Source organism: Crocodylus siamensis, chromosome 7 (assembly GCF_052110815.1).
Source record: "Crocodylus siamensis isolate JL-2025a chromosome 7, ASM5211081v1, whole genome shotgun sequence".
In the NCBI taxonomy this organism is placed as follows: domain Eukaryota; kingdom Metazoa; phylum Chordata; order Crocodylia; family Crocodylidae; genus Crocodylus; species Crocodylus siamensis.
The window spans coordinates 66,765,012-66,782,008 of NC_143401.1; the positions used below are offsets into that span (position 1 = coordinate 66,765,012).

General features: G+C 45.5%; 1 protein-coding gene across 1 annotated transcript in view; it reads left to right on the forward strand.

Moving 5' to 3' along the window:
• Positions 1-297: 297 nt before the first annotated feature.
• TBC1D12 (TBC1 domain family member 12) overlaps positions 298-16,997 on the forward strand; it is a 96,040-nt gene continuing 79,340 nt past the window's right edge. The window contains exon 1 of the mRNA XM_090057443.1: positions 298-856. Within this exon, the coding sequence (XP_089913569.1) occupies positions 336-856 (521 nt within the window). The 5' untranslated portion in view covers positions 298-335. The remainder of the gene's footprint in view (positions 857-16,997) is intronic.

A 16,997-nucleotide genomic window follows, 5' to 3' on the forward strand; every position in this document is an offset into this window, starting at 1 on the left:
ATCGCTCCGCCACTACGAGGCGGCCGGGGCAGGCGCTGGAAGCAGCAGCACCTGCACCAGTAAAACGACGCCTCGCGGGCAGGCGGCTGCACTTGCCGGCGGGCTCCAGTAGAGCCTGAGGGAGCTTTCAGATTGAATACGGCCGCCGCCACCATCCCCGTGCCGGGGAGCTGTTCGGTGCAATACGGTCCAGGGCCGCGGCTCCCCCGTCTAGCCCGCTCCTCGATGGTAGCGGATGTGGCGGGTTCCGCCGCTCTGCGCTTGCGTGACCCCGGCCCTGCCTGGCCCCGCCCGCTGGGCCCCGCCGCGCCGCGCCTCTGGCACCGCGGCGGCAAATGGTGGGGCCGGACGATGCCGGGGCGCGGCGTGGCGCTGCGCTGCTCTCCGCGGGCCGGCAGGAGGCGGAGGCGGCGGAGGACGACGAGGAGGAGGACGAGCGGGATGGCCGCCGGGGCTTGAGCGCGGGGCCGGGGCCGGGCTGCAAGTGCTGCCCGCAGCGAGCGGCCGCCGGCGCCGCGATGACCAACGGCGACGCCGGCTTCCTGCTGCTGCCGCCGCCGCCGCCGCCCTGCGCGGGCCGGGAGCGGCTGCACAACGGCGGGGCGGCGCTGGAGGAGCCGCTGCGCAGCTGTCGCCTGGGCGCCGGGCCCGAGGGCGGCGGGGGCCGCGCGGGGCCCGAGGGCTGGGCGGACGCCGGCCCCGCCCGCAACACCTTCGCCGTCAGCCGCCGCCGCAGCGCCCCCGAGCACCTGCCCCCCGCCGGCCCCGCGCCGCCCGCCGACCCGCCCGAGCGCGCCCCGAAGCCGGGCCTCGCCATCGCCGGCACCGGCACCAGCCTCGCCGACTTCTTCAACAGGTAGCGCGGAGCGGTGGTAGGGGTGCCCTGGGGACCCACCTTCGGCCTCTGCGCGGGCAGGGTGTGACCCGTGGGGCCCAGGGGTCCGGCCACAGCCGGAGCTGGGGCGGGACAGGTGTGGTGCCTTGCCCTGACTAGAAAGCCCCGGGCAGCAGGCCTGCTCCACCTGTGTAGGAGCGAGGCCAATTCCTTCCCTGGGGTCAGACCTGGCTGTAGGGAAGTGTCAGTTCCTGCTGGGGCTCCTAGAAGTTACCTCACCTCACCCTGCTTGGGTACTGTCTGCTACTGTGCCCCCACTACAGAAAAGATGTGGGCAAGTTGGAGAGAGTCCAGTGGAAGGCAGCAAAAATGATGAGGGCCTGGGGGACATGACTCATGAGGAAAGGCTGAGGGAACTGGGCTTATTTAGTCTGGAGAAGGCTGCTGTTAAATGCCCTCTTAGTCTCAAGTACCTGAAGAGGGGTTCAAAAGAGGATGGAACTGGAGTGTTCTCAGTGATGACAGAACAAGGAGAATGGTCTCAGGTTGCAGGAAGGGAGGTTTAGGTTGGATCTTAAAAAAAACCTCCCTCACTAGGAGGATAGTGAAGCACTGGAACAAGTTATCCAGAGAGGTGGTACAGTCTCTGTCCTTGGGGGTCTTTAAGACCTGGACTTGATTAAACCCCTGCAATGATCTAGTTGGGGCTGGTCCTGCTTTGAGTAGGGGGTTGGACTAGATGTGGCAGCCTGGGGAGTGAACCGTGACTCCTCATGCCCAGAAAGAGCTGGGGAATGCGGTCGGGGTAGCTGCCAGTGTGGGTGCTGAGCTTGGCTTGAAGGGACATGAAAGAAAGGCTTTTATGGGGCTCAGCTGCATCACTGCACTCTCCTGCATCCCTTGAGAGAAGGTGATTTGTCTTGGGACTTGCATATAAGAGCACAGGGAAGAACTTCTTGGCCTCTTCTCTGTAAGGTGCCTTCGTTCTCTGTATTTTCTGTTCATGCTTATGTGTACTACTTAGCTGGTAGCACATATGTGCTAACCCCTGTGATCTAACTTGCAAGAGGTCCTGTAAAGGTATAAGCCTAGTTGAAGACTGATATGAAAGAGCTGTTCATGCTTCAGGGGCAGTCTCTAAATGAGAAGTGGATTCCTTACTTCAGCTACTAAGGGAGAAAATGCAGAGGATCCTCAAAAGGTGCCATCCTAGCTTCTGCATTGGTCTTAGCAGAAGATAGTAGATGTTGGATAAATTAGGATTTTCTCGTCCTTTTTAAATGATCTCCTTCTTGAAGAGGTGGATTAAAGGAAGAGGTCTGGTACCAGTTTACAGAGAGTGTGTGCTACTGTTGCTGTCTCATTTCCTTGGTTCACATCACTTCACCTCCAGTTTTTCAACCTCCCCTGCTTTGGTTATTAGAGTACTCAAAATTAGTAGCATCAGTACTTTAGCTAACTAGGCCCTAGCACAGTGAAATAGAGTATTGTTTGGACAGCAGTTGAGAGGATCATGGGCAAGGTCTACTCTAGAAACTTACCAGTATGTCAGTGTAAGGGGTACATTTTTGTTCTTACAACTTGACAAAAACTAACTCGGACGAACTGTGCTGCCATAATGAGTTCTTTTGCTAGAACAGCTTGTTTTGGCAACCAGTATAAGACAGACCTGTGTTTTTCAAACCGTGGGTTGCACCCCAAAAGTGGGTTGCAAGAATATTTGAAAAGGTTGTAAGCTGTGGCAGGGCAGAAGGGGCATGGGAAGGCACCTGCCTCTTCCAGCAGGGGAAATGGGTATGGAAAGCTGCATGGCCAAGCTGGTGGCACTGGGCTGGTGCCCATGCTCATCGGGGCGGAGCAGCTAGGAGATACTCCTGGGATGGCAGGAGGGGCCATGACCAGGCTGCCTGGCACAGTGCAGCAGCCCTGTCCAGGGCAGTGGGGGCGTGTCACAGGCCTTCCCTTCTTTCTCCAGCCTGTGCTGGGGCCAGACTTGGTCTGCTGTTGCCCACATGAGCCAGAGCCACAGAGCTGCAGCAGCAGCCAGTGCACTCCAGCCCAAGCAGGACGTGGCAGCTGGGGGCCCCTCCAGGAGGGCTAGGGGGAAAAGGGGCTGTGGGGCGGAAGTGAGGGCTATCAGCATGGCCCAGGAGAGCGGGGACTAGGTCGGGCTCTGATGGGGCCAGAGAGATGTGGGTTGGGACAGGCCATAGGTCTTTGCAAATGGGTCCTAGTAGAGAAAAGGTTGAAAACCACTGAGCTAGATGAATGAAAACACCCTTGCTCACAAGGATTTTCATATGCCTACAATGACAAACCTTTTCTAATGTAAACTTGGTCTGACTGTTGTCTGCTGTAGCTTGGAAGTTATTTCCTTGACCCCTCCCCCCAGCTTTGGGATAGGCAGGTGTCAAATGATGTTCTGTTCTGAATTCTTTTTGCAGTTATAAAGTTAAAATCTGTGAAAGTGCTTAGAGAAGCCAACAGCATGTACTGTGGATTGAAGATATTTCCAAGTTCTGTTCATAAGGACTAGTAGCTTTTGTTTCAAGAGAAGGTGACTTCAACTGTTTAAAAATTGCCTTGTGATTTGCATCATCACTGGGCACATTAAGTTCTATAGTTTCTAGGGTCAGAAGGGACCTGAGCAGATCTTCTAGTCCGACCCCCTGCCATGGCAGGAAAGAATACTGGGGTCAAATGACCCCAGCAAGATGTTCATCTAACCTCCTCTTAAACACCCCCAGGGTAGGGGCCAGCACCACTTCTCTTGGAAGTTGGTTCTGGACCCTAGCCATCCTGACCGTGAAGTAGCGCCTCCTGATATCTAACCTAAACCTACCCTCTGCCAGCTTGTGACCGTTATTCCTGGTCACTCCTGGCAGTGCCCGGAGGAATGGTGACTCCCCCAATGCCTGCTGATCCCCCCCTGACTAGTTTATAACAGGCCACAAGATCCCCCCTCAGCCTTCTCTTTTGGAGACTGAACAGGTTCAGGTCCCGTAGCCTCTCCTCATAGGGCCTGCCCTGTTGTCCCCTGGTCATGTGAGTGGCCCTCCTCTGGACCCTCTCCATGCTGTCGACATCCCTCTTGAAGTGTGGTGCCCAGAACTGGATGCAATACTCCAGCTGTGGCCTGACCAGTGCTGCATAGAGGGGGAGGATCACCTCTTTGGACCCGCTCGAGATGCATCTGTGGATGCATGCCAAGGTGCGGTTGGCCTTCCTAACTGCCTTTCCACACTGCCGGCCCATATTCATCTTGGAGTCAATGATGACCCCCAGATCCCTTTTCCGCCTCTGTGCTGACAAGAGGGGAGTTCCCTAACCTGTAGGTATGGTGCCGGTTGTTCCTATTGTGAACCTTCTGAGCAGAAGATCTTTTTGGTGGGTTTCTTACTTTATTATTTCTTGTAGGTGAGCACAAGGTGTTAAATGGTGCTGGTCCCAAAAATTTAAGTTGGACTTGCAGACAGTTGTAACTATGCATATCTGGATTTCCACTTGAAGTACTTTCTGCAAGCAAATAACTTCTCTGTTCTCTTTTGACATGAAGACAGTGAAATAAGTTTCGCTTCTCTTAATTTGTTGCCAAGGTAGAAGGAAACTCTGGGGCTGGTGGATTCTGCTGAGTGCTTCATTCTGCTAGTGCTCTTATCGGTGATGCATGGGGGTGCATGTGCACTCCTGGCGAGCACTGGCGCACCCCCTAACAGGCTGTGCTCCCTGCTTAGGCGATGGTCAGGCAGGAGCACTGGATGAAGTGCTGCAGCCAGTTCCCGGTTGATGAGATTGGCTGGCTGCTGGGGGTATGCTCCCCCTACCCCAGGTGAAACCAGTTGTCCATGGCTGTTATCAAGTTTTTAAATTTGAAAAATGACACTTTTACAAATGGCTTTTAGATGCAGGAGTACCACCTGACTAGAGTACTAGAAATAAATGTATATTTTCAAGGGGTTTTGTTAAAGGTCCAGTAGTAAATTTCTAACTGCCTGACTATAGATATAATGTGGTCGGGGTTCTGTCCAGCCATAACCTTGTAATAAGATTTAAAGTTAATATTCTTATATTTAAGTCAGAATATCAGATCTAAAACTTGTATGGGAGGTATCCTTTCTTTTTACATTTTGGTTTAAAATGAAGTCCTATTTCTGTAATCTAAAATAAAGTCCCAACTGTGTCCCAATTGTCTGTCAAATTCATTTGACATCCAGTGATGAGGTTTTTTTAAATTTGACAGTAACGATTCTTGCTATCTCTTATACATTTCTTTCTGTTTTCTCAGCATGTAGAGTTGGTTCCCTTTTAAGGCAGCCTTGAGTCATACAGGAGTATGAAGAGGTGAAAACTGTACAACCTTGTAGCTATATGCCTCCACATGACATGTATGGTGAAAGCAGTAGGTAGCTTCTTGAAAGGCACTGATCTTCCCTTTATGTTCCTGCAGTAATTGCTACAGAAAGACCTGAGAGCAGTTCTTATAATACCTAGATCAGGGGCTCCCTAGGGTGAGAAATGAGGCTTGCCTATCAAGCAGAGAAGTGTGAGACTCCTTTTCACACACAGTCAGTTATCTTTGTGATGGATAAAATAACAAAGACCGTGAAAAAAGGTAAATATTTGCCTTGAATTACTGTTGCTCAAAGAACCTAATTGGAAAGTTGCTACACTCGAGTGTTGTAGTACTAGTCATTGTGACAAACTCTGAATAGATGTAATTCAGGCAAAAGATGCTGCATTAAGCTTAATACAAGCTAGATAATACAACATGAACATTAAGTCCAATAAAAATATTTGGATACTTTGAGACGTGTAAAAGGAGCCAGTAATTTGTTCTGTGTTTTTCCTGGCCAGCTCTGGCCTTCCAAGTGCATCTGATTAGTGACTAATTGCAGCTAATGTAAATGTGACTTTAAACTAGGAGTGAGCAAACTATGGCCTGTGGGCTGCCTATGACCCATGGGGGGGCCCCTAAAAAATTTAGAAAACTAATGATCTGTCCTTGGTTCCTGTCAAAAATGACAGGACCCAGGGGAAGCCCAGTGGACTCCCGCAACAGCAGAGCCTGCTGGGCCCTGCCCCCCCAGCTGGAAGCCCCAGCAGGGGACCACCTGGCTGCCCCAGTGCCAGAACCTCAGGTAAGGGGGTGGGGAGGAGGGAAGGAGCCCAGGGAAAAGTGGCCCTGCCCCGTGGCCGGTGCTCCCTGCTGCAGCTGCTTGCAGCCTGTGTGGGGCTGTCCTGAGCACAGGCAGCCCCAGGTGGGCTGTGAGTGGCTGCAGCGCGGGGCACCAGCTATGGGGCGGGCAAGGGGCTGCTTTTCCGCACACTCAGCACCAGCTTGTGACCCGGCCCCGCGCCGAGGAGTGTTGGCTGCTGCTGGAGCTCATGTGCTGTGTGGCAAATGCTGCCCAGTGTGACAAGCTGGGGGTCTACAGCTGCTGCCACTGTGTGCAGCCCTGACGGGTAAGCCTGGAGCCGTGCGGGGCCCAGGCTGGCAGCAGGGGTGGTTTACAAGCTGGTGCTGAGCACAGGGAGAAATGGCCCCTCGCCCACTCTGTGGACCGTGCTCTGCACTGCAGCTGCTTGCCACCTGTGTGGGGCTGCTTGTGCCTGCTCAGGACAGCTCCACATGGGCTGCAAGCAGCTGCAGCAGGAAGTACAGGCCATGGGGTAGGAGAGGGGCTGCTTTTCCTGTACTCAGCACCAGCTCATTACCTGCCAGTGAGCACGGGGTCAGGGCTGCACGCTGTCCCCTGCCTGTACTGCGAGGCTGGAGGGCACTGGGAGTGAGCGGATGCACACTGCCCACACCGATGTCCCAGGGCCAGCACTGGATGGGGCCCAGAGCAGGGTGGCAGGAGTACAGGGTCCCAGCTGGCAGGGCCCCTATGGAGCCGGGCCAGCTCTCCCCTCTTCCTGCTGGTGCAGCCCAGCCCGGCTCCACAGATCCCTGCCAGCCTGCACCCCGCTTTGGGCCCCACCGGTGCTGGCCCTGGGACATTGGTCCCAAGATGGTTACCAGGGGGCGGGGGACCTGTCAAGGGGCAGCGTTATCTGTGCAGCGCTCGACAGCTTGCTAAAACTGGGTAAATGGCCCTCAGCCCAAAATAATTGCCCATTCCTGCTTTAAACTAAGCAACTTGTAATATGTTCAGAAACTGCTTTTAAAATCTGTTTTGGCTTTTGCTCCTCTTGGCATGAATTCTCACGTCTGTAGTATGAGTAACTCTAAAATTCTTGGATGAAACAGTTTCTATATGATTTAATACATTTTTACTTGGTAATAGTCTTATCCCTAAAACAAGTATTTTAGGGGCAACATGTTATGTTGGTGGAACATAAAGCAAGCACAGTTCATTTCACTTAACTGATGAAAAATTGTGTTTTGTTTATCTTGACATGTGAGGCTGACTGTTTATTTGCTGGATGCAGGTATGGCAGCACAATCTTGAAATTTCTTTGTCTATTGCAATGTTTGTCAACACCTTTGGGCAGCCTTGCAGAATAACCCGGTTTGGGTGCAAGTAGCATCAGCATTAGAACCTGGCTGTTGTTGCTGCCTCTTGGTCTCGCTGCCTGCTTGCACCATGAGTAAAGTCCCTGCCTCTGAACACCTCCAAGGCTTCTGGCTCTGCTGGCTGATTCCAGTGGTTTTGTGGGCCAGCTCCAGTTCACAGGCCACAGGTTGCTGTGCTGATCTATTGCATTAACTTTCAAAGGCATCATTCTATCGGGAATCATCTGAAGTAAAGTTTCTGAAGTTAAGTTCATATAGCATGGATAAGGGCCTTTGTTTTCTCTTTCACTGAAATATCTTTGGCATGTTTGCTACTAAAAATGTATAAATGCCAAAGTGCAGTTAACCTGCAGAATAAGCAAGTCATCTTTTATGTTCTCTGTGTTATCATCCCTTGTTATCTGGTTATAGGTGTACAAAAAATCAAATCCTCAATGTCCCGTGGGACTGACAAAAAAACTTGTGATTATGAAGCTGCATGCTGTGACTTTTATATCATATATGTAGTTTGGTAAGCAGCAGATAGAGTACTAGAGCAGTTTCTTTTCCACTCCCCCAGGTACTAAGTAATAAAGAATTAACATATCAAATAGAAAATGTACTTTCTTGCACGTTGATAGCTAATATGCAAACTATTAACAGTTAAAGTGCAGAGATGGTGCTATGTAGAATATGAATAATCTGTTGCATTAGACTTGAGCAGTAATAATGTACGCTTAGAGCAGCTGCTTAGTGTTTCACTGTTTAGTGTCTAAAGAGTGAGACACTAAGCAGCTGTTCTAAGTTTAGAGCCTGTCATATCCATCAGGTTGAATATCACTGTTGACAGAACTTCAGGTATTTGAGATTTGAACCACAATGCCAACACTTGACTGAAACTTTAATACAGATAAGACTGAGCTACTTGCAGAATGGTGAATTGGTAACTGTCCCAGCAGTTAGTGACATCTACTAACCTTAGCCAAAATATTCTGCTGTCCTGTGGTTTTTATTGGTGGTTTCTAGTGCAGTCTGCATCACTAGCTAGAGAGGCTTTCTTTTTCCACTTGTGACTAGCAAAGAGGATACGCCCTTTGCTTATAGTGACCCTTTCAGTTGATTACTGCTAGAATCATAGGAAATTAGGGCTGGAAGGGACATCTAGTCCAATCCCTTTTTCAAGGGAGGACCACCCCCAGTTGCATCATCGCAGGCAAAGCTTTGTCTATCCAGGGCTTAAAAAGCTTTGCAGATGGAGATTCCACAACCTCTCTGGGTTAACTTACTCTCCTTGTGATAAATTTCTTCCTAATATCTAAACTACATTGGCTTTGGGTGTGAAAAGAGTATACCTCACATCTGATGTAGGTTTGTCAGTAAAATCAATAGTTTGCATGCAGTTTTTCTGCCAATGTTAATGTTGCAAGTTGCTGTAGCTCTCATGAGTGGAAAACTCCTTTTGACTGCAGAGCTGTAGCCATGCTGTAGGCTGGGTGAGGCCAGGCTGCCTCAGTATTGCCACTGTGGTTTAGTCAGGCTGTGTCTATGCTATGGGAGTTGCTGATTTATAAATGCTGAATACTGGAAACTATCAGACTGGCTTATGTTGGAAAACATTGGCAAGAAGAGTATTATTCCAAGTGGTAAAATACCATCTACTAACAGATGATTGGAACACTTCTGAGCTTTAAATATTGTTACAGTTCTAAGGCTTGCTCAGAACTAGTTTAGCTGTTTCAGCCAGACCTGGCTCAATTTGAACTGCTTCAAGGATGGTTGACCCACAGCTCGAGTGGTACAGCTATTCCATTTTGATTAGCTATTCTAAAGCAATACTGCAGTGTTTCTAGTTGCCCTAAAGTGGTCATCACCAGTCAGCTCCTCTCTAGCGCTTGTTATAGGCAGGCCTTATGCTTGAGACTTTACTTGGTTGATAGTTTTCAGTGCAGGAAGGTCTGCACCATTCAGTAAGGTGCAGGCATTCATTGTCCTTCTTGAGCAAGATCTTGTTCTTAGCTGGAATCTCTCTTGCCAAAATAAAATGGGCACACATGTAAACGGAGTAACTTTTATACAGGAAAACTTTTGGAAATATGATTTGACTTGGGGGGGTGGGGAAAGGGTTTTGATGTGTTTTATGATTAATTGTGGAAAAGTTGCTGCATTTAAAATATTTTACTGTTTTATATCATAGAGATACAGACAGAACTTGGAAAAAGTGGTGGTTAGGAAGTGACTTGCATTGTACTGATGATGGAATGGAAAGTATAAGCTTGCTTAAAGCAACAGTACATCTTAATTTCCTTTCTGTAGATCAATTTGAAAAGCCTCATTCCAGAGAAGTGCATTTCTCACTTCAAGTTAAGTAGCAGCCAATACTTGGAAAAATGTGCTCTGTACGTGTTTAAGCTGCAAATATTCTAATTTGTTAAAGTAACTTGTCACCGTTTTATATTGGAAATTCCTTGCATTCTTACGTGTATATACATAAGAATGCATAGGTATAAACGTCCCCATATATATGAAAGGACAAACAAGGTTGCTTCTCTAAATTGCAGCAATATTAGTTCATTAATCTGATAGACAATTGTCACAATTAATCCAAGTTTCATGGTAAATTGTTAACCAAGCCATGAACAAGTGAGTTTCTGGTGTGAAATTGTTTTAATTAGTTGGGTTAAAATAAACACAAATAGGACATCTTATGCAGAGACTTTAAAAATCTGACCTTTACAACATAAACTTCATTTAATTTTTTAAAACACTTTTTTATATATGCTGTTGCATTGAATTCAGTGTAAGATTAAAACCAGTTGCTCATTTCTGGATGTAATAGTTGGATAATTCTTGCTATTTTGCCACGTAGTAAAGAAATGTTTTGATGTTTACCCCGTCTCACTCCAGGCATGATTAGTGTTTGCATGTGTACTAAAAATAGTGTGTGTATAAACTAATCCCAAATCTGTACTACTAGACAAGTAGTAATATTTTGTTTCTGATCAAATGCCAAATTTCTGCGCATCATGCAGTTTAAGGGTGTATGTACCCTGTCTCAGTGAGTTAATGCTTACTGAATTAAGTAACTGATTTCATGCAAAACTAGCTCCCGGGGCTTTCCGTGTGTGCTTTTTAGATCATTCTAGCTTATTCCCATGGAGGCAATATTTTTAACTTTGAATCCTGCATTTTGTTAACCATCTACTAACCTTACAGGTCATCTGAAAGATCCTCTTACTGTTTCATTATTTATAGCTTGTGCTGAGTTACATTTTAAGCTTATAAATTATTAAATGAGATCCACTTGTTGAAAACATGGGAACATATACTCCATAGAACTTCAGCCAGTTGCAAGTAATCGTTCTACCTTTTTCCTGTCTTAAGAATAATGTTTTCCTTTGCCTCGTTCTTTTAACGTGTGTTAACACGTAACAGTAAAGAGACTGTTCTCAGTACATAGTTTGCACATTTTTAATCTGCATTCTTGCTTTTAGTAATAAAATGGAAATGTGAATCAAATACTTACAATGTTGTCATTATTTTAAAATAATAAATTCTTGTATGGAAGTGAAGGAATATCATAGAACAATATCATAAGTTTACGTGACTTTTAAGATTTCTTTTCTTTTATGTTGGAGTCGTAGTTCAAGTGAATGTTACTGGTATTTCATTTTGAAATTATAACTTCAGGAACCAAAGTGGTTCAGTATCTAGATGCTACTCTACCATTAGTGTTAAGCTACTTGGAAACAATTCTGTTGTCATGCAGGCTGTAATGATTGTGTGTTTTCTGATGATAATACTAGTTTCTGACTTAGTAAATATTACAAATCCGGAGCCCCCATAAAGTGTGGTAAGCTTCAAAACTGTTATGTAAGTACAAACATTTAGGTAACAAAAATCCTACCTCTTATTTCTAGACATTGTTATCCATGGTGTTTTTTGCTGTGACTTTTTTATATCTTAATAGATCATGTCTATGCAAAGACCACTGTGTTGGCATGTTATGCTGTGCTTTGTACTTACAGAAAACATTCTTTGCTTGGAATAAATGAACTACACTGGCAAAATAGGAATTTTTGCCAAGATAAATGCATCTCCAGTAAGAGCTTGTAATATACCTTGTCACACTGACTGGTACAACTATGCAGACAAGACTGCAGCTAGTGTGTGTTTTTTAGACTCCTTAGCACCTTGAATTAGCTAAGGTTATGTACTTGCCAGATAAGGGCTTTTATAAACTGTCAGTTTTCAGTTTGAGATGGGAATCAAATGAGATTTCTAACATGGGGAATAGAATTTGGGGGTTGAACACAGTTAGGGGTTCAGTTGTGGTATGTGTGTGGGTTTTTTTCTTCCCCAGTTGCGATGTAAAAATCAGAAAAAACGTGAGGGAGAACTACAGTATGTATGTCTGTTGCATTCAATAAATAATAAAGGGAGAAAGAAAGAAGAGGGGAGAAAAGAGCAGTGTGAGAGCACTAACATTTTAATTTCCAAAATATCCTGAACTCATCCCAAACTACACTAAACAATTCAAAGCATTTAAGCCTGTTAGCACTGCTGGCATCTATGGAGACGGTCATGTTTATCTCATTGTACCAGATTTCAACACTTGGGGATGTCCTACTCTTCTAATGCAGTAATAATTCTGAATGTTGATAATATGGTCTGCTGTAAGAGTGCATTCTAGAAAGGATTTGGTTTGAATTGCTTAGCGGTATACCCCAAAACGCACGCATTTGCCCAAGGTACCAGTGTTGTGATCAAAACCATGTTAGTTCATTTTTAATGGATGTTGGGCTGTGACCAAAACATGACCGAGCATTGCTTGCAATGCATCAAACTCCAACATGTATCTAGTGACCATATATATAACATTTTAAATCTAGAGGGAGCCCAGTGCAAATGAGAAATGATCTTTAGTTGTATAAGAAAATCCTAGGATCAGTTGTCGATATCTGCAATATTATGAATTGCTCATTTCCACTGGGATTCTGTCACGTTAGGGGCCCATAATTAATCCTGGAATAAGAATGATGCCCTGCTGGGTTGTTCATGTATGTGTTGCACATTACAACAGTAGATCCTTTAGGAATTAATTTTAGCTTGGTGGTTCTCAACCTTTCTAGACCCAAGGCACACCCTTTGTTAGACCAAAAGCACCCCTCAGCAAATGCCAGCTTTTAGAAATTCAGTGTTAGAAACATTCTGAACTTTTGTTTTCATTCTTAGTTTTTTTACAATAAAAAATTGCTCTATTAGTTTCCATTCATTTTTTAACTAAGAAAAAAAATATCTGAAATCTCAGGGTTTACCTTGTGCATCATGTTTGCTTACCTAACAGTACTAACATTACATGAGAATCCATGGTAATCTTGAAAAGATGTCAGGGCTCCCTAGGGATAATTTTGCAGCCTAAGGTGCAAAGGTACTCCCGTTGAGAATCACTGGTTTAGCTAAACTAGCCCAGGCGAGCCATGGCTCATTTCTGAGCTCTGTGTTTGAGATGTCTGTGAATAGTCTGTCAGTTTAAATAATTGTTTTGCACTTTCTAAAGTGACACTGAAGACTTTCCCTTTTAAAAGTCAGACTGCAGGCCCTACAACATAAGGTTTATCAATTTAAATAATTGTGACCTGAATAGTTCCTGTTTGTTTGTTTGTTTTAAATTGAGGCTTGATTAAAAACTAATTTCAGGACTTGTGTTGGTGGAGCTTTAGATCTGAAAAGTTCTAAATTAGTTTATGGAACTGTTTTCTCCAAAAGGTCACTATTAATAAGATCTCTTACTTGAATCCTAGAAATGAAGGGCTGGAAGGGACTTCAGAAGATTATCAACCCCAAATTATCCCAGAAATGTCTATCCAGTCTCCTCTTGAAGACTTCCAAGGTTGGGGATTACATCACCTCCTTGGGAAGTCTATTTTAGATTCTGGTCACCCTGACCATAAAGAAGTTCTTCCTTACGTCCAGCCTGACACCATCCTCTAACACATTGGTTCCCAACCACGTGGCACGGCCCAGGAACAGTGAGCAGGTGGGGTGAGGCTGCTGTGTGCAAAGGGGGCAGTGGTGGCCCCCACCTCCTGGTCACCTCCACATTCTGCTTCCAGCAGCTCCCGTGGCACTGGGTCGGGAAGTCCTGTTGGTGGTCAATTCAGGGTCGCAGCAGAAAAAGGTTAGGAACCACTGCTCTAACAGTTTATAGACATTGCTCCTTGTCGTCCCCTGGAACACTCTAGTGAACACTTATTTTTCTCCCAGCTCCCTTACACGGAACTTTTCGAAGTCAGGAGGATTATTCATGCAAGTAAGCATAGGAATGTACATAAGCACTTGCAGCATTAACAGCTATAGTGGCATAGCATTTGGAAGTTTAAAACTAAATTGATTCCATTTGTTAAAAGTCACTGTAAAATAAATCTATGTGAATTAAGTAACACGCTGGCTCTTAAGTGCTTTGGGAGTACAAGTTCCATTGATTTTTTTTTTTTTTTTTTTAACTGTTGACCTTGATGGGAATATCATTGGGATAAAGCATTTCAGCTCTTATATGTACTTTGGGAATTGGTGCTTGTTGTAAATTAATACAGGCTTTTTACTTACCAACTTTATTTGCATTTATGGTGCTACCGCAGTGAAGTGACTAATGATGCCTTGGACTTATCTGATGAACATCTTCAAGAGTGAAACTAAGTAAATGCTCTCCTATTTAAAATCAGATCTGAAGTTCTGTTTTTGTTTCTTTAGTTTCCCAAGAGCAATATGCTTTTCTAATTTTAAGGCTTTAAAACAAGTTAAGAAAAACAACTTGTGAATTAAATTGGACTATCTCATGGCTTTTGTACACTATATTTAAAAAAAAAAAAAAAGAAGCTCTTTAAGTTTTGCAAGTCGCTGCCTACAGCTGCAGTTTTACTTTGTATGCCAGCCACAGTCATCTGCTTCAGGACTGCTCTTTGGTTTGCCTTTGATTAATCAATTACACATCTTACCCATTTTTTAAATTTTATAAAAGCTATTTGTCATGGCTTGGTAACATTCTTATACCTGGTCCTGTATTGGATGCTCTCCCTGTCTGGCTAGCTATTGTATGGAGAAGTAGCTCCAATCAATGCCGTCCAGTAGTTTTGGCATATTTTGCTGTCTTAGATTTCTGGGGATCCAATTGCAGATGTGATTCTTGATCTAGCTGATTGTCACAATACTCTTCTGGTCTACATCCCAACCTGCACCTGATGAATCCTGCTCTGGTTTTCTCCCCTTTGTCTGCCAGTTCTTAACTGTCTGCTTCAGCTTTGCTACCTGTTGCTTGTGCCTTCTCTTGGCAGCTACCATCTTTTGCTGGCACTTAACATTAATTACTGAAAAAGGTGTGTACACTGAGGCTGAACTAAATCTTCTCCTATAGATAAATAAGGAGAGAGAGACATTAATCTGCTTAGCTTCCATTATTTGTAAAGTATTCAGATCCTGTACTGAGGACCCTGTTTATAAATGCCTAGACAAAGAATGAGACTAAGGCAGGGGGAGGGGATGAGTAGCCACTTGTGTGCAGCTGAGTGGGTAGAAGGCATCTAGGAGCTGGAGCCAGAGCCCCATGCACTGGGGCAGGAGCCACCCAGCTGTAGCTTTTCCCCCTTGTATGCTCGGCACCATACTCTCAGCCAGACATCCCACAGCTGCCACCTTTTCCCACACTACCTGCTGCCCAGAGCAGCAGGTGCAGCTGACCAGTACCCAGGTGGCTGCAGCCCCATTGGGATGTTTTGGCCCCCGGCTGGGGCTGGGGCTGGGGCTGGGGCCATCATCAGGTGGGAGTGTGGCATGGGCTACCCTGGGTGGGAGCAGGCAGGGCTCGGCCCATGCAGAGCGCTGTGGCAGCTGCATCTTCACTGCACAGCTTGGGCAAGCTCTGCTGCATGCACCCCTTGCTTCCCATTTCTAGCCAGCTCTTGGGACCTACTGCTTAGGCTGCCACCCCCACACGTGTGCACTTCCTCCCCACACATACAAAATACACAATAGTAAGACATTTGACCTATTATGCAATTGCATCTATATACCATACTGAAACACAAATTGAGACAAAAATATTTTTTTAAATAAAATTGTTATAATAAATGCTTGAATTTTTTTTTTTAATCTGTAACTTGTTTAAATGATATCTTCTGAGAGATTTCATGTGCAAGCCTTGACAGCTAACCAAAACTACATAGCCTTTATATAAATAATTGCACACTCCTTGACTAAAGTTTCGATTGGCTTGTGAAACTGGTAGCAATGCATATGCATTCAAACATAATTTGTCAGCATGAAATAAAGTTTTAGTCCTTTTTACCTTTGTAAATCCAAGTTCATAGAAATGTAAGATTCTGTGAAAGGGTCCTCCCAGATTGTCTGTGAATGCAATGGACTGGGTCCAATCACTTGCCCAATGAATCCCCAGAATTGTCACTTCAGCTTTTACAACTCCAAGGTGCAATACCTAGAACACCAAGAAAATGGCATGAATCAAATCTGGTGAAGTGGAGTAAAGACTTCTGGTTATGTTTTAAGTGGGCTGCCAATGAATTGGTGTTTGAGCACATTTCTGCAATGGTGGTATTGTGAAGCTGGTACAGGTATTTCCCGCTTTCCAATCTAGTCCAACCTGTGTAGGCTCAGGTTCATCCAGTTGTCTGATCCCATCCAAAAAGTGGAATGATTTAAAATAAATAAAAATTACATTTGCCTTTTGACTTCCCCTGACAAATATTGTAGAGTTAAAATTGCATTTTTTTTTCACAATGTTTGTCTGCTGCAATTTGAAAGATTCCTACAGGCAGAAATTAATTGTTGATGTTACATTGCCAGGATACATATTCTTGAGTGCAGAAGGTAAAACCAGAGGAAGGAATGAGTGTGTTTTCTCATGTACAGTATGCCCTGGAGTAAAATATGCCCCTTGTTTTTTACAAGGCTGAATGGAAGGGGCGTGGGAGGGAGGGGAATCTTTCCTGTAATAGCCCAGTAGCAGCAGGTAGGGAGGTGAACCTGTTTGGGTTCTGCCCCTTGCTTACTTTCACTTTTGCCCAGTAATCTGCAAGAACTTTTTACCATATTTCTCACATGTAATATGCACTACAATTTCCAGCCAATTTCCAGCTTTAAGGGAACAAGTTGTATGTGAGAATAAATGGTATTGACGATAATATGTAAGAGTTTTTTGTGTAGGGAATGCTTCTAAGCTTATCTCATCAGTGTAAGAATGATCACTGATTAAAACTGGTGAAGAACAAGGAGGTAAAATCTGAGGGTGACATAATCTAAGGCTTGATAGGTTCATAGATGTTTGGGTTGGAAGGGGTTGCCCTGGGCAGGAAAGAGCACTGGGATTAGATGACCCCAGCCAGGTGCATATTTAGCCTCCTCTTAAAGACCCCAAGGTAGGGGAGAGCACCACCTCCCCTGGAAGCCCATTCCAGATTCTGGCAACCCTTACTCTGAAGAAGTTCTTCCTGATGTCTAACCTAAATCTGCTCTATATCAGTTTGTGGTTGTTTGTTCCTGGTTATTCCAAGGCGTGCCCTGGTAAACGGAGCATCTCTAATTTCTTTCAGCCCTCTTCCCTTCCCCCCCCACCCCCACCCCATGAATTTGTAGGCAGCCATAAGATCACCTCTC